Source organism: Lissotriton vulgaris, chromosome 3_1 (genome assembly GCF_964263255.1).
Source record: "Lissotriton vulgaris chromosome 3_1, aLisVul1.2, whole genome shotgun sequence".
NCBI lineage: Eukaryota > Metazoa > Chordata > Amphibia > Caudata > Salamandridae > Lissotriton > Lissotriton vulgaris.
Window position 1 is genome coordinate 1,884,194,741 of NC_141689.1, and position 27,373 is coordinate 1,884,222,113.

Sequence of the window (27,373 nt, forward strand, 5' to 3'; positions counted from 1 at the left end):
ACTAAAAAGCAGAAGCTGGTGACGTTGCTTATATATCTTTACTCTTTGTGACGACGGGTCATGAACTCCACTGAGATTAGCATAACTGTTAATATTATAATATACATATGAACAGTATATAATCCCTAGGGGAAAACACACTAACAACTGGAAGGTGGTGACGTTGATTATAAATATTTAGGGTTTGCGCCGATGGGTCACCAACATCTCTGAAGCGAAGTACAGTGTTAATATATTAACATAGAAAGTCACAATATATAAGCTGAAAGGAGCCAGAAAATTAGCAATGTTTGTTGTAATCTTTCTGTTTCTGAAAACAGAGAAAAAGGGAAAAACATGCAATAACACTTTTATCTAGATATAAATGTTTGAATATTGATAAATAGTCACAAATTATCACTATCTACTATGCTATAATGAAACAACTTACAACTCCGGAATATGTTTGTTGGCGCAAAACAAGAATCCAATGCTAGAAAAGGGAACCTGCATCACAGATTGGCGACGCAGAAATAACTCGCGAAAACAAAACTAACCGCACAATAGGTGTGGTCTATATAGTTTTTGGTTGTAAAGTAGTCTATGGAAGTAAGATTCGGCTCCGCCAATGTAGTTGTCATGTTTTACAGTTTACACGTGCTCACGTTTTAACTGTTTTACATGTGCACGTGTTGGGAAAATTTACAAACTGTGAAGCTGTAAAGGTTTCGATTTCCATAGTAACACGTATAAGGTCCTTATTATCTACATACGTTGGAGAGTTTAAAAAATGTTTCCCGGTAAACTGTGTCCTTTGCATTCTCATGTTTAAAAACATCCAAATTGAAAATATAAAAAAAATATTGTTTACAGAAGAAGAAAAAAAAGGTATTAATATTTGTTATCACTATGCTTTTTAATTAAAAATATGCCAGCATTTGTAAAGCATAAAGCTACCCCCAGAAAGGTGTGCAGGCGCTTGGAGCGTTGGGAAGATTAAGCAAGGTTTTACCTACAGTGACATAGTGGTTGGCTAAGATGCTGATGGACTTTTGAATCGAACTGTGAACGCTGTTCTTGAAAGTCATACTTTACCACATGTATATGTTAATTACTGCTAATTAAATTGAAAATATTCTTAAATTAGAAGTAGGGCTCCTTGATTTATGTTTTTACTGATGTTTACAGATAAATACCGACAGAAAAGTTTTTATTTTCCTCTCTGTATTTATTTTAAAGTGTGGATAAATACGGAAATTGGGTTATTTTTTTGAGCGTTTGTAAATGCTGTCAATGATGAGTAGTAGGCCAATAGGTCTGTTGTTCTAAAAGTAAAAGGGTAAAAACAATAAAAGACTTTTAGTAAAGAGACTTAAAGAGCAATATATATCCTCGTATAAGAAATCTTCCACATTTTAATAGGAAGGTTGTGTATAGTTTATCATCTAAGAGTGTTTACATGAGTGAAAAAGGTCAGTCTTTCAGCCATGAGTGCATATTTATCAGTAAAATAAATGTGGAACTATACTAATTTCAGATTAATTTTTTTACAACACCCGAAATATATATGGGTAAATACACATACAATTATTTTAAAAAAATATGGATAAATACAGATGGAAATGTCCAAAAACTAAATTCCCAAAAACCAGGAGGTATAATTATAAGTTATAAAACACTACTGTTAAGTTTGTTTTTACTATAAAAAGTATACACGTGTTTTTAAATTTTACTTAAGAAACACTATAGGTTATAGGGATATTGTAGGTAGAAATTAACATTTAAAAAACCTTTGAAATTCACTGAAAAAACGATAGGTTTCAGGTAGGTTATAGTTAGGCATTATCAATTAAAAAACCATTAGAAATTCACTGGAAAAACCATAGGTTTCAGGCAGGAATCAGAATTGACGCTTTTTTGAAGAGTAGATATTTACAAAAACCTCCCACTGCACTTCATTGCAGGATAACTCATCCAGTCCAAATTCTAATTCCTTCTCCCATATTAAGGCATGGGATGTCTTAAGTATTGATGTCGGGGCAGGCAAATATTGATGTGCAGGAGTAATTCCCTTTTTGGTTTCTCTGTCTCTCAGAAGAGATTCTATGGGAGCAAGAGCCCAAGTGATTGCTTTCGCTCTCAACCCAGAAGTGGCTCAGAGTTAGGTGAATCGAAAAGTCTTATGGCCTCCGAGATGCCACTTTTGATGGATTTCTAAAGGAGAAAGACTTTTGCCTTTTTTACTATCATTTGCCTATTGCTGCAGTTTAGTGCCAAAACCAGGTCTGGAATCCCATATCACCCTGGGCAAAAAGTTGGGTTATTTGAAATCTCTGTCAATTGGAGGGGAAGGAGGTCAATACTCCCTTCCTAACACAAGCCATCCAATGGGTAGTGTGATTTGAGGCGAATTCTAAAAGATCCAATGACTCTTTTATGTGGGGGAGCCACAGAAATGTGTAAATAGGTTTGCAATACCCTCTTTTTACTTGTACCCACAGTTTTACAGTATCCGGAATGGTCAGATCCAATAATGGTCAGGATTTGGCCACCCTAATGTATCTGTTAATATGGGAAAAGCGAAAAGCACCCTCAACCCATCCTCTATATAAAATATTCTTAGCCAACTTTTTATTTACCCTTCTATGTGATGCCTAACAACCTGTTCTGAATGGTTTAAATTGTGTTTATACAGGATTACAACGGGAGGATCTTAAGCAATGTATAATAGTCTGGGCAGAAAGTTCATTTTGATAGAGGTTAACCTTCAGAACCATGAAATATACAAACTTGTCCTTCTATATAGGAAGTTATAAAGCATGTCTAATAGGAGTAGAATGTTAGCTGTGTATATTTTCCTCAATGTGTTGTAATATGTATTCTCCAATATTCTATGGAGAGTGGTTAAAATCAAATGCTTTTGCTGTCAGCAATACTGTCCATTTACCTAGCAGGCCTTGGATACTGTGGTTCGTTGATATATTGTAATTAATATTTTTAAACCCCAAATCTTGGAAAATTCCATTATTTCTTTGATAAGACCTTGAACTGAGCTAAGTGTCAAGACTGATTTACATATTCTGAGTCCAAACTGAGGTGGCATGGTGGGCAAAAACAACGGATTGAGATGCAGGCTGAGCGCTTGCCAGTGGCTGAGATCAAGTCAAGCATTCCAGCCATCACCTTGTTGTTGTTGCACTTATCTAACTTTGAACATAAATATCCAATCCAAACTGTTGAATGCTTTATCTCTGTCCGATGATGGAAGATTAATTTGGGTTTTCGTTCATTTGACCATTTGGCATAAGTTAATTGACTTGCAAATGTTATCTTTAGCTTGCCTCCAAGTTATGAAGTTTGATTGCGTGGGTTGAATTTGGACAGGCTATATTTTTCAAGTTTTTTATATAAATGCCTTATTAATATTTTATAGTCAGTATTTAGGAGGGCTGTCAGTCTATACGATTCTCATAATTTAGGAAATGTTTTAGGTTTGAACATCACAATAGCCTCTAATTCCATCATTTTTTTAGTTATTTTTCCATTTCAAGATTATGTGTGTGACATGGGACCTTCCAATATTTCCTTGAATGTTTAAAAAATGTGGCAATTAAACCATCTGGTCATTTGGCCTTAGTGCTTAGTAGGGACTTTATGGCCTCCATCACTGCTTGTGGAGTATCAGCATATTTCATTACCTTTAGGTATTCCTCTTGTTTGGATTCAGGAGTATGTTCAGCTCACTGTAATTCTGTATAATATTTGTGAAAGATCTGTTTAATCTTCCCAAAGTTATAATTATTTATGCCTGAGGGATAACTAATAGATTTAATCGTATTCCTGTTCTGGGCTAATTTGTTTTTATAGTCCAATAAAGTTTCTGCTTAATATGATTACTTTGTTTTTAGCATACTTCCTGCTGCCTTCCCCTTTGCAATGTGTTCCAACTTACCACTCACTGTGTGCTACATTCTAAAAATCTTTATGGATCCTGTGTCTTCATGTTTTTTTTTCTTCAACCTTGCTATTTCACCCTCTGGTGCTGTCATTCAGGCTTTATTCCTACAGAAGGAGCGTGTTTTGGATGCTATTAGTTACCCTCTTATTACTGCTTGTTGGCCTCCCATCTAATTCACATTGATGCAAACAACTCATCATATTTTGGAAATAGTTCTTTAGTGCTTATTTTCTATATTGTCCGAAAATATTGGATCTGTAATGTCCACTTCATTCATTCACCATTGCATCAAAGGTGCGAAGGGGCTCGCTGCAAGCTTAAATTGAAGGAACACAGGTGAATTATCTGATAAGACTTGAGTTTCTATTTGAGTACAATCAAATTCCCTTACATATCCTGTTAGAAAGTGGATTCCTGGTTGGCAGAGGTATGCATCCTGTCTAAGTAGGAACCACAATCCTAGTCAGGGTAAGTCAGAAACACACCATAAATTAAACCTTTGCTCACCTTCTGGTAGGTTTGCACAAAGCAGTCAGGCTTAACTTAAGAAGTAATATGTGAAGTATTTGTGCAGGGGAACATCCTTTTTAACGCAACCTTTACAACGCATGCCTTTACATCGCAAGCCTTACAACGCATGCCATTACAACGCATTGCGCTAGGGGGGCGCTCTAGGATAGGGAATAGATTTAATTTACTATCCAACACCTTCCCTACTATCCACGGGGACTGGAGTTGGAATAGTAAATTTAACTACTCACTATCCAGCACCCCTCAATACTATGCGTTGTAACAGCATGCGCTGTAAAACCTGCGATGTAAAAGCATGCGATGTAAAAGCATGCGTTGTAATGTAATACATCCATTTGTGCAACAGTTCAAACAGTAAGACAGTGAAAACACTACACAAAAGATACCACACTTAGTTATGCAAATAAGGCTTAATTTAGTGAAGAAAAGAAAAACGACAAGAATACAATAAGTATAACCGGAGTTGTGACTTTCTGAAATTAAAACTGAAAATTACTTAAAAGCATAATGCACCAACTGTGGTTATCTGGTCGTGCTAGACCAGGTCAAATCCAAATATTCAAGCTGACCATGGTGGAGCGCGGTCAGATACAGGGACCTGCCTCGGACCGCTGAAACAATACTTGGTTCACGGTTGCGGTCGCTGTCGAGGATGAGATGTGAGGAACAGAGGAGGCGATGCATTGTCCCCTTCGGATGTAGGTGAAACATCTGTTCCAATCCACGCAAGTTGGAGATGTGTTGTCATCAAACCACAAGATGCATGTGATGCATTGTTGTAAAGCAATGCAAGTCGAGGATGCATCTGGAACTGGAGTTGATGTTCTGCACAGTCAGCGATGCGCTGTCTTCGGTCCTTGTGGCAGAGACGATGCATTGCGTGGAGGGAGATGCACCGTTCAGAGCCATGCAGCAACAGTGATGCATGGGTTTTTCCTGGAGCAGCACTCTATACACACTTCTAAGGGCCCAGGACTGAATTGACACCACTTGGCAGGGCAAGACTTCCAGATGGCAGAGTGTGGATGGTTGTTAGTCTTTGATGTCCCTGAGACTTCAAAACAGGAGGCAAGCAGACGAGTCTTTGAGTCACTTTGGTTCTGTGTTAGAGAGATGCAGGTCCAGTCCTTCTCACTCCCAGGCAAGAGGGCAACATGTAGCAGGTCAGCAGAGCAGGAGTCCAGCAGAGTAGCAGTCCAGGAAAATGGCAGTCCCTTCAGCAGCACATCAGTCCTTCTTCCTGGCAGTGTAACCACAGGTCCAGAAGTGTAGTAAAGTCAGGGTGTCAGAGGTACTATACTTATACCCAGTTGTAACTTTAAAATGTGGGAGATTTCAAAGACAGACCTTTGAAGTGCACAGTGTTCCTTCCCTTTCTGCTCTGGCTTCAGATTCACTACAGGGGGTATGCAGCCCTTTGTATGGGAACAGGACACAGCGTATCCAGATGTAAGTGTCAGTGCCTCATTCCCAGCCTGAATCAGGATGTGGATTTCCCATCAGTCACACCTACACTCCCTTTGTAAATGCTAACTTTCAGAATTTCGATTAAAAATCTGACTTCGCCATGAGGTGTGATTTTAAATTGTGATTCCACAAACACCAAACTTGGGAATCCAATCTCTTCCCAATTGGAAATGACACTTAAAAAAAGTAATAAGGTAATTCCAATGTTATCCTATGGTAGAGTTAGGCACTGCAGTGGTTTTCACTACTAGGACATGTAAAACTTAAAACTAAATGTCCTATGTTTTAAACACACTGAACCCTGCCCTTAGGCTGCCCAGGGCCTACCCTAGGGGTGATTTTGTATATCCAGAAACGGAAGGCTTGGGTGTGGCAAGAGGGTTAAGTTGTCAGGTCAACAAGACAGTTTAAAACTGCACAAACAGACTCTGTAATGGCAGGCCTGAGACTTTTTTAAAGGGCTGCTTAAGGGGGTGGCACAATCAGTGCTGAAAGCCTACTAGTAGCATTTATAGACCCTGGGCACATGAAGTGCACATTACTAGGAACTCATGATATCCCAATTGTGGATAAGCCATATTTACCATGTTTTTAGCAGAGAACACATGCACTTTAGTACTGGTTAGCAGTGGTAAAGTGCACATAGTCCTAAAGACAACAAAAATTAATTCAGCAAAAGGAGGGGAGGAAGGAAAAAAATGTGGGTATGACCCTACAGAAAGGGCTATTTGCAGCATGTGCCCTCTGTGTAAACAACATATCAGTCCTTGAAAATGTCTCATGAACGATGTAGAAAAAGGTACATTCCCTATATAGTCTTTGATGTTCCCTAAAAATGTTGTTCTAGATCTTCAAGCCGAAAATCAAGGGCTATGGTGAAGCATTTTCCCCTCCCCGATCCTGAGCTCCATCAAGGTCAGGGTCAATAGTGAGCTCAAAATCCCCACTCCCCCATGACCTCTAATAATTCGACTAAATTTCTCATCAACTCTTAGAAAAATATGTTTTTGTTAGTTGATAGCATGGGCGAATACTAATGTCCCCCAGGCCGTATTATGGAAGTGCCCCGGGGGGCAGTGGGTGATTGCACCCGCTTTGTTTCCCACAGGGTTCTTTGATATTACAGAAGGGGCCGCAGATGCTTGTCTCTCCCCTTTTGTAATTCCAATAGCGCTGGTCCACATAAAGAGCAGGTGCTATCATCAGAGGGCATTCCCCCATTTACATGGGGCAAATGAGGGAATCCCTCTGTCTCTGTGCCCGGGCTGTATTATAGACACAGGCACAGAGGCAAAGAAGCTGTCACGAGGTGCACTGACAGTGCACCAACTAAGAGGTGGCACACTGTCAGTATGCTCCCTGATGGCAGCCCTCTGGAGGGGGGATAGGCCAGACATTCCGTTGCAAGCGGGTGCAGTCACTCACTCCACCCGCCTGCAAGGGGATCTCTAATCCACCTTCAAAGTGCAGATGGCATTCTGCCTGCAATATGGAGTCCGAAGCGGCTTCAAAGCAACTGCTTCATTTTTCACATGAATGTGCTGTCCCCAGGGGGCAGCTCATTCATCCTAATACATTGCGTTTTCCTTGTTTGCGCCGGGCGCACTTTTTAAAAGGACAAATTAGGAAAATGTGCTGCATCTGTGATACAGCCCCTCGACTCCCTCCAACAACTCCTTTAGGAACAGCATTTGGTCCTCCTTTCTATATCGATGGATTACATTTGAAATGGTGTACCCTTCTGAAAGCAATTGCCACCTTTATTGCTTCTTGTTGCCTAGAGAGGGGAATTGGATGGCATATACCTAGGAGTGCAGTCTCTGTATCTCTTTTTCCATCAAGTGAGTTTCCAATAGGGAGGTTACAGCAATATCTTTGAATTAGGCCATTTCAAGAGTATTTCCTGTTTGTTTTAATGGTGTCTTTATCCCCTGTATATTGAGTTAGTATTTTAACAAGAGTCATCTTTAACCCATGATAACGCATTTAGGTAGTTCTTTGTATGATTCGTCTATCCCGTTACAACACTCTTCTCTCCCTATTCGGGGGTAGGATTGTCCTTGGTCATTCAGAACATCCACAGATATACTATTTAGGGATGAGTTTAACTTGTACAATTTGTTGTATTATAATTATGCGAAAGTGCGACAAAATTACACGAGATTGCGGTATATTACGCAAGGAGCATAAACCCACACGTAACACTTTTTTTTAGCTGAAGACGAACCCCTGAGTCCAAAATAGAACGAAGATGTATTTTGCGCTAAGGAAACAGCACTTATTGCAACAGAACAGGAACAGCAGCCTCTCAAGCTCTGTTCCTGTGCTCTTCTGAAGTCAATTTTGCCTCAAATTGTGCAAAATGATGCATGCAGGCAAAATTGCATCATTTTCAGTGATTTGACTTCACAAGAGTAACACACATTTACTTCAATTTCTCCTATTACTCCATTGTAATTTAGATTTTATGCAGGCCTAATCCTATTGCTTATTTTAGATCCCACTAGGCAATCCCTGATTTTAAGGCAGCTTTCTGATTGTATTCCAGGCAGCAGCATGATGTTTCAAAGTTAGTAAGCAAATCATAGCATTAACTCTCCTCCTGTGTCTCTAACCCTATCTGAATTACACTGTCTAGAACATAAACCAAACCCCTCCATGGCCAAACTTTAGATCACCGACTCATGAGTTACTGTAAACAATCTCCACTAATAGTAGTTCAGTCTCTTCCTGGCCCTATTAGGGTTAATATCCCTTGAGCAGACGTTTCTCTAAAACCAGTAGTGTTCCACTAATATATGTTGTATATGACTGCTTATGGGACAAATTTACATTAGTTTTCTGCACTTTGTTTCTCCTCAAACAACTGGTCTTTTTGGTTTCTCAAGCTCCTGATCATGCATTGTTGTGCCCTCTGAATTCACCATCATGTATCTTTGTTTTTAGTCAAGGTGTTTTCTGCCATCATGTCTGTTTCCTGTGATATATTGATTTTGAGGATGGTTTCTGCTTCCTTTAGTGAGTATGATGTGTATTGCTTTTTTGAGGGGAGAATACAATTCTCAAAGCATGGTCCCTTTGGTAGAGAATGTAGTTTTTTCAAAGATTGTCAATGACCGATTTTGATTCCCTTTGTTATGCAAATGTGTAAGCAGAAATGTTTTGAACGATGGCTATTTCATCTCCTTTGAACTTAATTTGTCATCTTTCATAAAACAGAGGGGATTACTTCTTTTAGTTGGAAAAAGTGCACCTTTGTAAGCACGTCGGGCGTTACGTTTTTCTGTCTGTGCTAGTTGAACTACACTCTGTGAGTCTGTTGAGGATAATTTATTTTGTATCAGTGGATCATGCACAATAGGCTTTGTACATAAAATTCAAAATGCTGGATATGCTTTTCTAGGTCACTAATGGATTTGTTAATTTCTTATGTATTGATGCCATTTCTTTTTTGAACTCCTGCATTAGATCATATAATCTGTTTTGGTGACTGGGGCTATCATCTCCGGAGAGTTCTCTGGCTTGTTTGGGGTCTTGTCGCTTGTCTAGCTTTTTAACTCAAAAGGCGCCTCATATGGAGCCCCATTTGATGCTTTCATTTTATTAGCCACCATGTTCATGGAGGAATTTGCACTGGTTTAAATTCTGAAATCCAAATGACAGCTGTATGGCCTACATCTCAGCTCACTGAACGTTTTTACTGATTCAATCCCACATTTCATAGTGTAGGGACATGTATATCAACACTTTTGCATACATTTACACTTTGAAATAATGAATAGGCCAAAGTAGCAAAGTTACTCAAAAGTGTAAGAACACATTTACTCATGTAAATTCACTCACATATGTTTATGTTTCAAAGTCATCCTGTGTGACCTGTGAATGCCCATTTTTTGCCTTCTTGTGCTAGTGGTAACTGACTGTCTGTTTCTGGGATCCGTCAAACCAGGACCAGGGCCAGTGCTATGTTGAAAACACAGTGAAAACACACACATGCATTAGGATACACTATGTATTAGGGTGCACTTACTATTGGAATTACCTACACTATAAATCCCTAGTAGATAACAGGGCAGTGGGATTGAAACTACCTATATGTCCCTAGTATGTGCTAGGGCATGGCAGTTTAAAGGCCAGCAGACCTTTTTGCACTTGCATGTGTGCACTGCTGAGTGCCTGAAGGTCATTTCAAAAGCAGCCCTGCCTTGAAGCACAATTTATCAAAATAAATTAGCTGCAAACTCGACATTGGGGCTAGGGGCACTTAAAATTATTAATCTATAAAATGTTTGCATGTACCGAAGCCCCAGGGTCTCCCCAAGGTATCTCAAGTGTGGGGTCATGTAATCATGAGCAGGGTCCTTATATAAGATGGATTATACACCCTGGGGATAGAGAAATTGCACATTTCACTTCCCCCATTGTAGTAAAGTGCCTCCCCAAATTGACTTTGGTGCTATGAGCGCTGTGGAGTGAGGATCTACATTATGTATGCATATTCAGGAGCCCCAAGGTCTCCCCTAGTTGTCCCCAGGGTAGGGGTCATTTAACAATAAGCAGGGTCCTTTTTAAAGATGTTTTATATGCTCTGATGATGGAGAAAGTGCACATTTCAGTTTCCCCATAGGATAACATTGCAATAGTTTATAAATGGATAAATATTGCTAGGAAATGAAATACTGTCATTCAAAGACTTAGAAGAATGCTATTGATACATCCAACAATATGCTATTCTTGAATTTATCCTCACTTGTACAGAAAATAAGTTATAAGCTGTTCTTGTATGTAAGCCACAATTCAGCCTTCCTGCAGTCTTCCTGATTGGTCCGAGTTAACAGGATTAGCCAGTCTCCTTTGATGAAGTGATAAGTGGCTCACCCAGAGAGAGGCTATCTGATGGAGAGATCTCTGCTACATAGGAATGCCAGAGCATGGGGGGATGGGTGGTCATAAAGCATGAAGCATCAAAGGAGGAATAGGACAGGCACAGAATGCCAGGTCCACCTACCCCTAACCCCTCTGACCCAGCCAGGTGAGAGGCTTAAGGAAGGACTTTGTGGGTGTTAGGGGGTAGAAAGTTATGGAAATGAGCCATACTGGGAGTTGGTTTAGATAGCTCTTCATGCTCTGCTGAGATTTCAGTCATGTTGAAATTTGGAGGAATAGCCCTTTCTGGGAGAAAATTATGCCACACTATGGAGGCAGGGGTTCAGGGTTGCCTTGCACCTCATTGGACTGCAGTGCTCTTCTGCTTGAACCCAGAGAACACTGTATAAATATGTGAGAAGTGCAGAGCCTCTCAGATTTTCTGCTTGAAACTAAGAGAAGAAGAAGGATTGCCATGCTGGAAACTTGATTTGCACCACAAGGCCCTGAATTTTGACTGACTGTGCCTGCTGTGCTATTTGGAACTACATCCATGTGGATGTACCTTAATTCTAAAGGATCAAAGAGTGGACTCCCTGCAAGCTACAGGTTAATATAGCTTGATTTGATTGATTTGATAAAGCTTTATTCGAGATATATATACTCATAAAAGCACAAACAAATATTTGCCACATTAAAAACATAATTTCATACATATAAATATAATAAAACAATTGTGCAGCTTCATCAAATGGAGGAATTAATACAAAATGTTTTTGAGCAATGTCAAGTTACATGAAAAGATATAACCCTCCGCCTAATTGACCACGCCCACCCTAGATATTTTGCTGTTCCCAGGACAGTCGGCATGTATGTAGATGTGCAGATAATTCTTAGCCCTTCCACACCACTAGATGCCCCAAGGTTTCGACAAACAGGGGTCAACCATACTCTCCTTGGATTAGCATATGCCGTGCACAGGAATAAAAAGTGGGCTATACTTTCATTGCTTGCACCGCACATTGGGCAGGATGAAATATTGGAGCTCTGCCATCTGCCCGTCAGGGATCTCAGGGGAAGGGATCCGGACCTTAACTGAAAAAATAACTTCCTGTCCATGGGGACAGTAATACTATCCCAATATTGTTCTAGCACAGGAGTCATTTTAAATTCCAGGAATCTACCCCCCATTGTATCTGGTTTTGTATTTCTCCAGAGTCTACCATCTATGTAGTCCCAATACAGGGACTTAATATTGTTTTTACTTGGAAATACTTCCTCACATGGATTACTCCAGAGTTTAGAAAGGCCAAGTTCACCCAGAGCAACCCTCAGTTTCTTTAACCAAGGTATTTTATGGAAGGTATCTGCTTTTATTAAAGCTAGGAACCCATTGGCATAATGCCGAATCTCAGGGGTGGTCCAAAGGCGTCTCCAATAGAGAATAGGCCTTAATCAAGCACGTTCACTAACCGATCTCCTCCCCAGGTCAAGGCCAAGCGGGATTAATGGTGCACTCTGTGGGAGCCCCGTAATTCCCTTAAAAAACCTGTTCTCAGAAATTTGCATGGGGAGAAGCTGTTCGAATCCCCACACTTCAGCCCCATACAGGGCTGACCCTATGGCTTTGGCATCATATACCAAGAGAGCTGGTTTTATAGGCTTAGTTTTGGATTTTGAGTGCTCTACCCGTAGTGCCCCCGAGATCTGCTGGTGCCTCAGAACCGCCTTGCCTATATGCTGGGACCAACCTGGCTTACTTGATATCTCAACCCCAAGATAGGTAAAAACACTAACTACCTCAAGCTCTTTATTGTTTAGGAAAATCCTAGGGCGAGGTCTATACCTTGGGGAAAAAGCCATCAGCTTTGTCTTGCTAACGTTGACTTCAAGGCCGTGCTCCTGACAAAAGACATCAAAAATGTTGAGAGCACGCTGTAAACCAGCCGGAGTTTTGGACACAATTAAGGTGTCGTCAGCGAACATCAGGATCGGAACCCTGAGGCCCGCTAACGATGGAGCATCCACACTTGCATCCAACATCCTGCCCACGATTCCATTAATAAATAGGGAGAAGAGCAAGGGTGCCATTGCGCACCCTTGTCGTACTCCCCGCTCGACAGGGAAATTGGCAGTGGACTCCCCATTCACCCCCCACTGAACCCTAGCGAAGTTACATTCATGCAGCCTCATGATCAAGGTGAGCAGCTCAGGTGGTACCCCCATTCTGCTCAAAACCGACCAAAGTTTGCTTCTTGGGACCAGGTCGAAGGCAGCCCGCAAGTCGACAAACGCGACATATAGGCTGCCCTCGCCAAGCAAGACCGTCCCCCACCGCAACATGGTGAAACTGAATACCTGGTCTACTGTATTGGTCGCTCGCCGGAAACCTGCCTGGTAGGGAGACAAAGCATTATTCTCCTCGACCCAGTCCATCAGTTTGTTTATCACCATCTTCCCAATCACTTTTTGGACAGTGGCAATCAAACTTATTGGCCTGTAATTTGCCGGGAGTGACCGATTTCCTTTCTTAAAGATGGGTATAATAATTGCTCCCTTCCATGTTTCTGGGATTGCAGCCCCCACTGAGATGGCATTTCCCAGTAGGGTCACATACTTTGCCCATCGTACTCTGTCGTTTTTATAAACATCGGAGGGTATCCCATCTATACCCAGTGCCCTACCCCCTTGCAAGCTATCAATTACAAGTTCTGCTTCTTTCTGGGTGAACAGACTTCCAATGCAAAATACGGGTGAAATTGCTTCCACGACCATGACTTCCTTTGCCTCTGCATACAGTGGTTTAAAATACTCCACCCAGGCAGCCTCATCAACATTATTGTCTGGTTTATCAGGGGTGCCACCACGACCCCATTTTATAATATTCCAAAAAAACCTAGAATATTTCGCCCCCGAGGCCTCAAGCAGTTCTTCCCAATGATCTTCATCCCACTTTTTTTTAGCCAGGCGAACACTACCATTATATTGCTTCCTGGCCGCAGAGATCGCGACCTTGTCCCTAGTTCTAATTGCTTTACCCAATGCTAGTCTGGCCACCCTACACTGCTTGTCAAACCACCTAGCTAGTTTGGGAACAGCTTTCCTATTTGTGTTAAGAGGTCTGGTAAAATGAGGTTTTAAAAGGGAGAAGAACTTATTGTGAATATCTGCAACTAGCCTAGACCCTGGAGTTATAGGACTTACTACCTCAATGGCGCCAATTGCGGAATCCACCTCTGACTTTATAAAGTCCATGGACTCCGCATTCGCCAACACACTTGACCATTTAAGTCTACGTGTGTTGTTGGCTATGTCAACCAACACCCCACCACAAGGTTGGGAGCTACCTGTCATGGGTGTCCACCAATTATGGGTGACACAGAGGGGATTGTGATCGCTTTCCAGTCTACCCTCAACTTCCATATCACGTACACCCTGCCATAAATTAAGGCTACAAATAACGTAGTCTATTCTACTTTTACTATGGCCATTGTCAAATGTACAGGCACCTTCATGGTTGCCCCTAGTTCTTCCATTTAAGGCCCTCATCCCATATTCCAGACACATAGCATTTAATAGCAATATGTCCTTCGTCCACCGTTTCACTGGAGTCAAGTTTACAGGTGGAACACCCCATAAATTATCCTCCTCCTGTCCCAATGGGTTCTCAGTGTTATCCAACGGTTCAAATGTCCTATTTAGGTCACCAGCCACCACCACTTGATTTTCCAGAGACTGTGTTTCAAGAAAAGTATACAAGGCCTCTAGGGTAGGTGAACTCCCAGAGTTAGTACCCCTGGCATAAATATTATAAATGTCTACCACACCCCTCTTGTCCGATGTTATTCTTAATAATTGAATGTCCCTGGAACCCAAGTCCATGGTTTTTATTTTGGCCTGTATTCCCTGTTTTACCCAAATTGTTAGACCTCCCATAGGTCGGCCCCTTACACCTCTAATTGCTGGGATTGAAAAATTTAGATACCGTGGTAAAAAAATAGGCTTGCACGCCCATGTTTCCTGAAATAGGCATACTTCAAACCCCCTAGTAAAATCTATCCAGTTTTGAGACAATAACCGGCTAGCCAATCCCGCAATGTTCCATGATAGGAGCTTCCCCAGGATTGGACCAGTTCCGTCTCTGGCCTCGAGAACTAATGAGGGAGATAGATTAATTGGGCATTCAGTATTCTCTTCATGGACTAACCCGAGGTCCACAGAGTTATTAACAGATGCTTGGGAATTGCTAGCATTTACAGAAAGTACTTCCTCTCGCCCCATACTATGCATACAGGCCCCACAATTTGCCCTCAAATTCACAATCTTCCCACAGATGTTCTCCTCATTTGCGAACATTCTTGTATATATATATAAATATATATATATATATATATATATATATATATATATATATATATATATGTATATATATATATATATATATATATATATATATATATATATATATGTATATATATATATATATATATATATATATATATATATATATATATATATATATATATATATATATATATATATATATATATATATATATATATATATATATATATATCACCTGTATCATCACCACCATTGCCTGGAATGCATCCAGTGGACTTTTAAGGTTTTTGACCAGGTGTATAGTGGGTATTGTGGTCTCAAACTTTCCAGGACCATCTTGGAACTTCCAGCCCCTTGGATTATATTTTGGACCCTTTGGACCCTCACGAGGAACTTCAGGAAGAAGTTCCAGAAATGTTGAGAAGTTTGGAGCAAGTTTGTAAAAAAACACTCCATACGGTGACTAAGTGTTAGAAAGTGTTTACTCTTTAGAAATTCATATATCTGGTTTCCTACATTGGATTCTTGTTGTTTTGGTGCCATTTTAAAGATAGAAATATTTCCTTTGTTTATAAATTGTTGTGGGATTTTTATTGTGTCTTAATTATTTACTGAAGTGGTGTTTTCTAATGCTTTACATACCTATCCCCTAAGTTAAGCCTGCCTGCTCATATCCAAGCTTCTGATTGCTGAGCATAGGAATAATTTATTGAGACCTACGATGAGCCCTAGACAGTGTTAGTGGCCTTATGGCCAGTGGTAGATGCATATCTACCACTACTATTAGCCCACTTTCCAACAGGCTACCTTTGTGATAGGCCTCATGATGTTAGCAATAGGAAGGTTTTGGCTGATGCCATACCTAATAATGCATCACTGCTATTTTCCTGTCTCTGAGTACCATAATATTTAATACAAGCATCTCCACAGAAAGCAATATTATGCAAACTGAAATGTAAACAATTCTGGCTGCATTGCACTCAGTGCCTAAAATAAAACTGCATCAGTGACCTAGTTTAGGACACCCCCCGCGCCGCACCAGCTGCTGCGTGTGCTTCCCGCCTGCCTGCCTCGCTGCCCCAGCCGCCTCCGTGTGACCACGCCCCCTTCCACCGAGCGGCGTGGCCTCGCTGTGCTCGCCTAACCTGCTGCCGTTGTTCTCTGTGTCCCCCCTGCTTGAAGTGTTATTTGGCCCTTTTGTATTGCTTTGACATTGTGTAATTGTCTATTTGTTTTACTGTTTTGCCGCCTGACTCTCGCTCCCCGCTTCCCGCCACCTCTGCTGACCACGCCCCTTTTTCTTCTGTACCCTCCCCGCTCCTGCCTCCCAGCTGCTCCGCCGTCCCTCGCACTTCGCCATATATGGCGACCGTGCGAACGCGCAGCGGTCTCGCGCAGCGGGCGCGCCGATTGAGCGCCGAAGGCGCGCCAAAGGTAAGCCCGTCTGCGCCCGTCCACGCCTGGACCGCGCCCAGCGCCCGAACCCCTGGCCCCCACCGACGGAAGACGACCCGCCGGACCTACGACGCCGCAACACTCATCGCACTCAACACCGGCGGGATCCCTGAATGCTACCGAGCCACTCCGAAGCACACCCATGGACCCTTCAGCTGCCTCGCCTGCAAGTTCACCTGCATCCGGACCTGCCTCGCACCAGCACCCGCCAAGCCGTACACCAGCAGCAACCACCTCAAGTGCATCCTGCTCAACACCCGCTCCGTCCACAGACACGCCATCGAACTCTGGAACCTCCTCGACACCACAGCTCCTGACGTTGCCTTCCTCACGGAAACCTGGATGAACGACTCCTCAGCGCCCTACATCGCCATCGCCATCCCGGAGGTCTACAAGATCACCCGGAGGGACCGCACCGCCAACCAGATGGGAGGAGGCATCGCCATCATCCACAGGGACACCATCCACATCCCGACCAACACCGACGACACCCTGACAACCGCCGAACACCTGCACTTCCAGATCCACATCAACCCGAACACCACCCTCAGAGGCACCCTGATCTACCGACCCCCGGGACCACGCACACAATTCAGCGAGGACATCGCCGACTTCATCAGCCCGCATGCCCTCCCCTCCGCTGACTACATCCTCCTGGGAGACCTCAACTTCCACCTGGAGAACAACAACGACCGCAACACCACCACCCTGCTCGACAACCTCGCCAACCTCGGACTCAAGCAGCTGGTGTCCACCCCCACCCACCTCGCAGGACACACACTCGACGCCGTCTTCTCGTCCAGCAAACACATCGCCTTCGGCCACGCCACTGGACTCCACTGGACGGACCATAGCTGCGTCCACTTCACCTTCAGAAAAACGACGATCCACCACCACCAGCAACAGGTTGCTCGAAGAAGCTGGAACAAGATCACAGCCAACCAGCTCGCCGCTTCCCTGAGCCAGCTCCCTCCCGCCAGCTCAGCGAACCCCAGCCAGGCTGCCGACAACCTCACGAAGTGGATCAGCAGCTGCGCGGACGAACTCGCCCCACTAAGGACCCCGCCCAGCAGACCCGGCAGCAAGAAGGCCCCTTGGTTCACCGATGAACTCAAGAGCTCCAAGAAGAACTGCCGAGCCCTCGAGAAAGCCTGGAGAAGGGAACCAACACCGGACAACATGACCACCCTCAAGCTTGCCACCCGGAAGCACCACCAACTGATCCGCGCCACCAAGAAAACTGCATTCAAGGACCGGCTGGACAACAACGCACACAACTGCAAGGAACTCTTCAACATCATGAAAGAGCTCTCCAACCCCAACGCCGGAAACAATGACATCACCCCATCGCAAGACCTCTTCAACTCCCTCGCCTCCTACTTCCACAACAAGATCGCGGACATACACAACAGCTTCAGCACGCAACCGACGCCAGCCACGTCCGAACCACCGCCCCCCACCACCACCATCCACGCCTGGACTCCGATCAGCACCGAAGACACCGTCTGCACGATGAACTCCATCCACTCCGGATCTCCAACCGACCCCTGCCCTCACCACGTCTTCAAGAAGGCCGACGCTATCATCGCACCCCACCTCCGGGACATCATCAACACCTCCTTCGACACCGCTACCTTCCCGGAGAGCTGGAAGCACGCAGAACTCAGCGCCCTGCTAAAGAAACCTACAGCGGACCCCACCGAACTCAAGAATTACCGCCCCAGCTCGCTCCGCCAAAGTCATCGAGAAGACCGTCAATAAACAGCTGGCCGCCTTCCTCGAGACGAATGGATCCCTCGACCCCTCACAGTCTGGCTCCCGAGCCAACCACAGCACCGAGACCGCCCTCATCGCTGCCACTGATGACATCCGAGCCCTGATGGACAACGGAGAAACAGCGGCCCTCATCCTCCTAGACCTCTCCGCGGCATTCGACACTGTCTGCCACCGCACCCTAGTACAGCGCCTAAGCAACGTCGGAATCCAGGAGAAGGCTCTGGAATGGATCATCTCCTTCCTCGCTGGAAGAACACAGAGAGTCCGCCTACCACCGTACAAGTCAGAGGCCACCGAAGTCATCTGCGGCGTCCCTCAAGGATCGTCGCTGAGCCCCACCCTCTTCAATGTCTACATGAGCCCCCTCGCGGCCATCGCACGCCAACACAACCTCAACATCATCTCCTACGCTGACGACACCCAGCTGATCCTCTCCCTGACCAACGACCCCGCCGCCGCCAGAGCCAACCTTCACGAAGCGATGAAAGACGTAGCCGAGTGGATGACGACCAGCCGCCTGAAACTGAACTCAGACAAGACGGAAGTCCTCATCCTTGGTTCCTCGCCCTCCGCCTGGGACGACTCCTGGTGGCCCCCCGCCCTGGGCACCGCACCCAAACCGACAGACCACACACGCAACCTGGGCTTCATCCTGGACTCCTCCCTCTCCATGACCAGACAAGTCAACGCCGTCTCCTCGTCATGCTTCAACATCCTGCGCATGCTACGGAAGATCTTCCGGTGGATCCCCACCGAGACCAGGAAGACGGTCACCCAGGCCCTCGTCACCAGCCGACTGGACTACGGCAACGCCCTCTACGCCGGAACCACCGCGAAGCTCCGGAAGAGACTCCAGCGGATCCAGAACGCCTCAGCCAGACTCATCCTCGACATCCCATGACACAGCCACATCTCCGGACATCTGAGAGACCTGCATTGGCTCCCCGTCAACAAGAGAATCACCTTCCGTCTCCTCACCCACTCACACAAAGCCCTACACGATCAAGGCCCGAGCTACCTCAACAACCGCGTCAACTTCTACGCTCCCAAACGCCAACTCCGATCAGCCAGTCACGCCCTCGCCGCCGTCCCCCGCATCCGAAGAACGACAACAGGAGGAAGGTCCTTCTCCTACCTGTCCGCCAAGACCTGGAACTCCCTCCCGACCGACCTGCGCCTGACCCAAGACCACCTCTCCTTCAGGAAGAAGCTCAAGACTTGGCTCTTCGAGCAGTAGCAGCACAACCCCCCCCCCCCCCCCCCCCCCCCAGCGCCCTGAGACCCTCCGGGTAAGTAGTGCGCTCTATTAATATCTCTGATTGATTGATTGATTGAGTGCCATGCTGGTCCCTGCACTGACTCTGCCAATTATGTAATCAACTTTCAAAAATAGGTGTTCCTTGATCAAAATATAAACCAGAGAATTTGTTTTGTGTAATCTATTTAATTCAGAATTTCATGTTACCTGAAATATGTGAATTTTCCCTATTCATATGAAACATATGAGTTATAGTTAACTGAACTAACTATAACAGCCGAATTTCGCTGGTGTTGTACGAGTGAAATGTCCAGCTAACTAAACGTCCCTGAAATCTGTGTTTTTTTCAGTGAATTTCTAAGGTCTTTTAAATACTAGTTTCTAATTATAACGTCCCTGAAAACTATGTTTTTTTTCAGTGAATATGTATATCAGTAAGTCGATTGGAGTCTTCCGCCTCACAGGTGAAAAAAAGTCTAACAGTATATTAAATTCTAGGAAGGAAATACAACATTATTTGCTGTTATTGTTTTCCAGGGGTTTACTGATGGAGATTTATCGAAAATTCAGTTTGGAGGAGCTAATGTGTCCGGATTTCAGATAGTGGACTATGAAGATCCTCTGGTGTCTAAATTCATGCAAAGGTGGTCAACGCTGGAAGAAAAGGAATATCCTGGCTCACACACATCAAATATTAAGGTACATTTTAATTCTTTTACTGCTATTTGTAACTCTACATTCACTCCTTTAGAAGTCATACTATTAGCCAAGCATAAAAAAGCACTCCCAATTGGTTACTTTCATTCCTATTTTAATTACCTCTATTTTCAAACTCAACTTTGGAGGCTATATATATATTTGTAGTATTGTGCATAATTAACTAAAGTACATTTGGACCTCTAGTTCCTCTCCCACCTCTAATCTGGCAGACAATTCCTCACAACAGGTAAGGCAGAAAAGAACTGAAAGGAAAGAAGAGGGGGAAAATGGTTCAGAATGGAGGAGGCTTGCAAGGGGAAGACTGGACAGAAAAGGAAGAAAAACGGAGTGAAGGGAAAATGAGAGGGGAAGAAAGAGAAAGGAAATGGACAGGAACGAGGAGAAGAAAAAGGTGGAAATCAAGACTCAGATAGCATGGAAGAGAGAGGAAAGATACATAGAACATAAAGTGATGAAAAAAAGAGTGTGGGAAGTGGAAAAAAATAGAAAAGAGAGAAAGAAAGTTGGTAGGAAACCGATGGATTGATAACAAAGAGACAGGTCATGTTTTCTCTGTAGAATGGACATTTCTGATGTTTGGAGCAAAAACTTACATGTTCCCTTCTCCTACTTATAATCCATTTGATTTAGTGTATGTTAACTAAAGCTTCAATCTTTCTATCCTTGTTTTGGTATAGATGTAGTTACGTTTGTTCAGAGGTAGGCAGGAGGAAGACATTGAGCAAAACATTTAAATGACAGGCAGTATTGATAAAGACTGATATGTGTTTTCTCACTCATCCGGTGGCAATTTTAACTCACATTTTAATTTTAACCTTGGGATGTTGCAATGCTTATAACCTAACCAATCAACAGAACATGTTTGTGTCGAACTGTTAAATGTAATTCAGTTAAATAAATACATCAGACGTTATTTGCACAGATGTATAATGTGTTAATTTAAGTTCCATATGCAAATATGTCACTGGTTACAATTAGTAAACTTTAAACCAGATGTTAGATGATGATCAAATGTAGAAAATGATTTCCTTTCCTTTTAATTTTCGATTTATGAAACAAAAATTCCCCAAGGCAACATCCAAGATGCCGGGCACAGGGTGCTTACTATTCGTGTTGCACCAGGAAATGTCTGTCTTAAGGCGACACATGAGGCTGACATTGATAGGCCCACAGTGGGATGGCAGCTGACCCTGTACATTTTGATGAGGCAGTGGGAATAATAGTGAATACAATTGCTAGATTGGATGGGAAGACGACAAGATTATATGATGGTGCTTTCCACTCTAAGGCTTTAATGAATATCCTTGTGCCTCCTGAATTTGAGCAAACAAGTCAAGTCAAGTCAAGTCAGAATTTGTATAGCGCACTACCTACCCAGAGGGTCTCAAGGCGCTTAGAAAGGGGAGGAGGATTACTTGTCAAATATCCACGTTTTAAGTTGCTTTCTGAATGCTAGGTGGTTCTGGGTGAGGCGAAGGTACGCGGGGAGTGAGTTCCATGTTTTAGCAGCCAGGTGTGAGAAGGATCTGCCTCCCATGGTGGTCTTGTTGATGCGAGGTACAGTGGCGAGGGCTTGGCTGGAAGAGCGTAGTTGGCGGGGGGGGTGTAGAAGGACAGCCGTGAGTTGAGGCATTCTGGTCCGATGTTGTAGAGTGATTTGTGTGCGTGGGTTAGCAGTCGGAAAGTGATTCTCTTATTGACGGGTAGCCAGTGGAGGTCTTTCAGGTGACCAGAGATGTGTTCGTTGCGCGGGATGTCTAATATGATTCTGGCTGAGGCGTTTTGGATTCGTTGGAGTTTCTTCTGGAGTTTAGCGGTAGTACCTGCGTAGAGGGTGTTTCCGTAGTCCAGTCGGCTCGTGACTAGAGCATGGGTGACTGTTTTCCTTGTTTCGGTGGGGATCCAGCGAAATGTTTTCCTGAGCATGCGAAGAATGTTGAAGCAGGATGAGGATACGGCGCTGACTTGTCTGTTCATTGAAAGTGAAGAATCAAGGATCACGCCTAGGTTCCGTGCGTGGTCTGTCGGGATGGGTGCTTTTCCAAGGGCTTCCGGCCACCAAGAGTTGTCCCATGCAGAGGGGGATGTACCTAAGATGAGGACTTCTGTTTTGTCTGAGTTCAGTTTCAGACGGCTTTGTTTCATCCATTCGGCAACCTCTTTCATTCTTTCGTGTAGGTTAGTTTTGGCGGTGCTGGGGTTATTGGTGAGAGAAAGGATTAGTTGAGTGTCATCCGCGTAAGAGATGATGTTGAGGTTGTGTTGGCGGGCGATGGCCGCGAGGGGGCTCGTGTATACGTTGAAGAGGGTGGGGCTGAGTGAGGATCCTTGTGGTACGCCACAGATGACTTCAGTGGCCTCGGACTTGAATGGTGGGAGGTATTATGCTGTACATAATACCTTATGATGCTGGCCATTAGTACTAATGTTTATATCAGTTTTAATACTTCCACCAGAAAATTTGAACAGAAAAAGTATATACTGAGCACTTTTTTATCTTATTCCCTCCTTATCCACTCCCATTCTGTGTTTGGAATACTCAAGTTAAAATAAAAAGGTGTCTAAGGTCTATCCTAGGTATTTCATGATTACTGTTGTGCAAATAGGCAATGTCAACAGTAAATGTTATGAAATTTACCAATCAATTGCTTAGTCTACGAGAAACCTGTTAACCAATAATCATGGTAAACACGTGCACACACACAAAAATTCATGCACACTCTTCAATGAATGAGTTCCTTAGAGTATATAGGTAGCAACTAGATATATGGCAAACCAACTCCAGCAGATCACCCCTTCCAGCGCTGCTGCTCCCTTGAGCTGCAGCCCATATTCAAATCTAAACACTGAAGAAAAGAACCCATAGAACAAAAGCAAACTCAGCCCTTATATTTTAATAATTATAAGTTGGACATGATCATGTTCATACAATAAAAGCCTAACACGACTACCAATAAACAGTTTAACAGTTAGTATTGAAAATCCAGCACCAAATAATACATGATTAAAACATATGTAATACAATATACAAAATATTTTTCTAAATACATTCTATATACAAAATACTATCACATGAGAAATCATCAAACAAGGGTAGGATTGCATAAATCCAACACCTTCCTAGTAAGAACATTCATAATCTGTTAGTTTCTTTTGTACCTGGATGTCCGTGCTGAACCGGTTCTCCTTTCCACATGGTTACTTAGTGCCAGTTGAAAACACATTATTACTTTTCACTCATCCGCTCAACTTCTTTCTTCACTATAACCTCCATAATTCTTAGCAAAGGCAGTTTGTGTGCTCAATTTTGCATCCTGCAGTCTCAGGGAATTTCTCAATAGTTCAAAAATGTTCCTAGATTTGAAAAAAAAACTCTTGACTTTTTCTTCCTTTTCCCCTCTCGTCTCTCATACTCATTGACCCTGAATATTGAAATCTTTCACTCCATGCATCAGATCATAATATCTCTTATAAATCCAAGTGCCTTGTGAATATCTGATGTTCTCCTCGACTTTTTCGAAATACTAATCTGCTCTTTTTACTATACCCATCCATCCTGGCTTGAATCCCAAGCCCGACACCAGCCCTCTCATGTTACAAAAGAGAGGTTGCTCAGTGGCCATATGAAGAGTGATCCTGCCTGTCCACAACATCATCTTAAACTTCAGTTCTATATCTTTTCCTCCATTTCTAGTTATTGTAATTTCCCTTCAATTACTCCATTGATCTTTCAATGGTGTCATTGCCTCCTTGGCCGTGCAATAATATTTCTATGATGGATACCAGTTCTTTTCAGATACTCCTTCATTCATTCTGATTTCAGTAGGGTGCCATTATCCATCAGTAAACTGGAATGAAAATAATCTCTTAAAACATATAAATCCAAAAGTATTATAACAGATATGTCATCCGCTTTAATTACCAATCCCTGTTTCAGGCCACTTGGAAATTAAGTCACTAGTTCTTAAGATCCACCATGGCCAATGGCTTCCTGTTAGGAATATCAGCTACAGTTTTCTTTGCCCCTGGCACATATTCAGACTTTTAATGAAAATCTAGAAGATGCAAGAACAATCTCCCTATCCTAGTGGATGGTATCAACAAACCATCAGTTGTAAACAGATTACATTAAGGCTTGTGATCACTCCTCTATTTCCAACCAGCGCCAGGAAACCCATGGTGTCAGTGCGCTTTACAAGCACTCCTTACGATACGATAAAGTAAATTCACAAATTCCAAAAGTGACCCATAGAACACGTGAATGTTGGAGATTTCCTCTCTATTGCTGACAACGTTTCTTCTGCTGCTGGCAAAGCTCTTTAACCGTATGAAGTAACAATTTCTCTACCCTGCTCCACCTATGGGGTCAAAACTATGTCCACAATTTGCAACTCACGTCAGTGGTGATGAGGCTTTTTTGTCATATAGTCAAATCCATGCTAGAAAGGCCCCTTGAAAATTGCCCTTTTTATCTCCTCAAAGGCTTTGCTGTTCACATGTTACCTCTAAATTTAGATGTGTGCTTTAACAAACATTACAACCGATATCTCTTCTCAAAATAATTGGTCACAAATTTTTAATTAAATTCAGCTCAACAATGATCTATAAGCTTCTTTGTTCTGTGGCTCTGTTGCCTCTAAAAATACCTCTGATAGTTTCTGTTAAGGATTATTACCATTGCAATACAATGCATGTCCTAGATAAGTTACTTCTTGTTCTTTAAATTTGCACTTAGAGATCTCAACACTCAACACATTTTTGTTCAAAGTGTCTAAGATTCAGCTAAATGGCATATCGTGTTTTTGTTTTCTTTTTCCCAGAACTAGGATGTAATTTTGAAAAAATCAAACACCACATAGATTTCCAAATTATTTATGCATCACTCTTTGAAAGATGGCTGCAGATAAGGCCAAGCCTAAAGGCATCTTCTTTAGGAGCTAACACTAAATTGAGTAACAAACATAGTCAGACGTCTTCTCTCCCAGTGTAAAGGTACTTGGCGGTATGCCTAACAAAGGTCTAACGCAGAAAACCGCTGGACTCCCTTGACCATAGCTAACACCTTCTCAATTTTCAATAACGGAAACTGGTCAACCACAATATAGCTATTCAGTTCTCTTAGCTAGACACATAATCTGACTTTTCTTTTTTAACATTGTGCAGCCACCAACAGGGATACCCATTTTGAAGATTCCGCATATTCTATAATCCTGCCATCCAATATTTTTTTTAAGTTAAGGGTTGACCACCTCTCTCAAAATCAAAGGTATGTCCCAAACTTTGTGTACCTTGTGGACTGCAAAGGATTTTAGCACAATCTGATGAGTGAATCCATTTATTTAACAGTATTTCCACCGTAACCCCTTGGAATTTGTTTTGCAGCTAACTCTCTTGATTTGTCACTTCTATGTCTCACTAACACTTGGTCCCAGCTATTAGGGATGTTTGGTCTCCCCAGCTGAAAACAGATGGTATATCTTTGGCCACATATATTCTACGCAACACTTATCTATATTGGAAATGAAACATTTACACTCTATACTCTAACTATTCAATTGGTTCATCTGTATAGCTCTACAGGTGCAGTAGGTTCAAGTGTTAGACCTATCAGCCTCATGGTGGTCTTCCCTATACTTTTTGCCTTCTCGCCTCATGTTTGTCCTCTACATTAAAAGCTACTAGTGGGCCTGCAGCACTTACTATGCCACCAAAAAGGTATCCTTAAGTTGTATTTTCACTTTAATTCTGTTTGAGTACTGCATTAATACTTTACACATTGCTTCTAAATGAAGGCTGACAGCGTGTGTGCCAAGCACAGGTTAATTTAGTGATTGCTGTTGTTCACTCTGACAATTATTTTGATTATTATTTCAGGTAGGTTCTCAAGCCCCCAAACATATATTCTTATTTCTTACAAAGTATTTATCACAACATCTCTGTAAGCACTGGCGGTGATTGTGTGCTGTTCTTGCTGTAGAGCGATGTGTGGCCTCGGTGGTGATGATAGAAGAAGTGGGAGTACATGCACTGGACGGGGGCCAAGTTGTGCTCTTGTTGACTGGCCCTCTCAATGTGGACAGTGTTCACTGCCTCAGAGCGGTCATATAGACTTTAGGTTTACGCATATTGGAATAAAACAATTGGTATGTTTCGGGGGAACTGGGGTGCATTCCTGGAGTGAATGGTTGTGGTTCTCTCATTGAATGGTGGCCCCTAGTGGCACTCGACAGGGGCAAAATGTGCTCTTGCTGACTGGCCTTCTCAATGTGGACAGTGTTGATTGCTTTGGAGCAGTCAAACACTTTAGGTTCATGCATGTTGGAATAAAACAATTGACATGCTTTGGGGGGATTGGAGTGCAATCCTGGAGTGAATGGTCATGGTGCTCTCCTTGATTGGTGGCCCCTGGTGGCTTTATTGGATTGCGTACTTTTGAGCATCACATTGTGCATACCTACTGGGTATGACGTTGTGAGAGAATGGCTGCTCTGGGCTGGGTTGCACTGCTCCGTTTAGATGTGGGTGGTTCTGGTCTCTCCTTGGAGGTGGGTGGATGGTCCCTGCTCTAATCTATATTGGCCTCTCTGGTCAAGTGTGTGTGGTCCTGTCACTGCCAGAGGGGGTGAGGGTTTAGTGTTGTCTTGGCACATTTTTTTGGGTGGACAGGTGTAGGCAATATGTTACACTATATAAGTCCAGGAGAGGGGGGTAGTTCCTGGTTAGGGTTATGTTGTGTTGGTGCATGTTGTTGCCGCTGTGCAGGGTGTTATTGCTCTGTAGTGCATGGTAGTGGTACTTGCATTACTACAACACTTACATGGGAGATATGTACAGATTCTTCACATGGAATTGGTTGTGGTCTTAGACTAAGCTATGTAGGGTGATCTCTTTCTTAAAACAGGATAAAATTAATGTAGCTTGTCTCCAAAAGAACCACTTGAGTAATGTTGAGACTGATAAAGGGGCTAAGAAATGGAAGGGTCAGATTTATCACGCCTTTTACTCTACATATGTTAGGG

The 27,373-nt window shown here is 43.1% G+C and overlaps 1 protein-coding gene across 6 annotated transcripts in view; it reads left to right on the top strand.

The window, feature by feature from the left end:
- Nucleotides 1–27,373, top strand: part of GRIA2 (glutamate ionotropic receptor AMPA type subunit 2) — a 531,232-nt gene that overhangs the window by 349,295 nt on the left and 154,564 nt on the right. For all 6 annotated transcript variants that reach the window (XM_086962351.1, XM_086962349.1, XM_086962346.1 and 3 more), the window contains exon 6: nucleotides 20,172–20,333. In XM_086962351.1, the coding sequence (XP_086818477.1) occupies nucleotides 20,172–20,333 (162 nt within the window). The remainder of the gene's footprint in view (nucleotides 1–20,171; nucleotides 20,334–27,373) is intronic.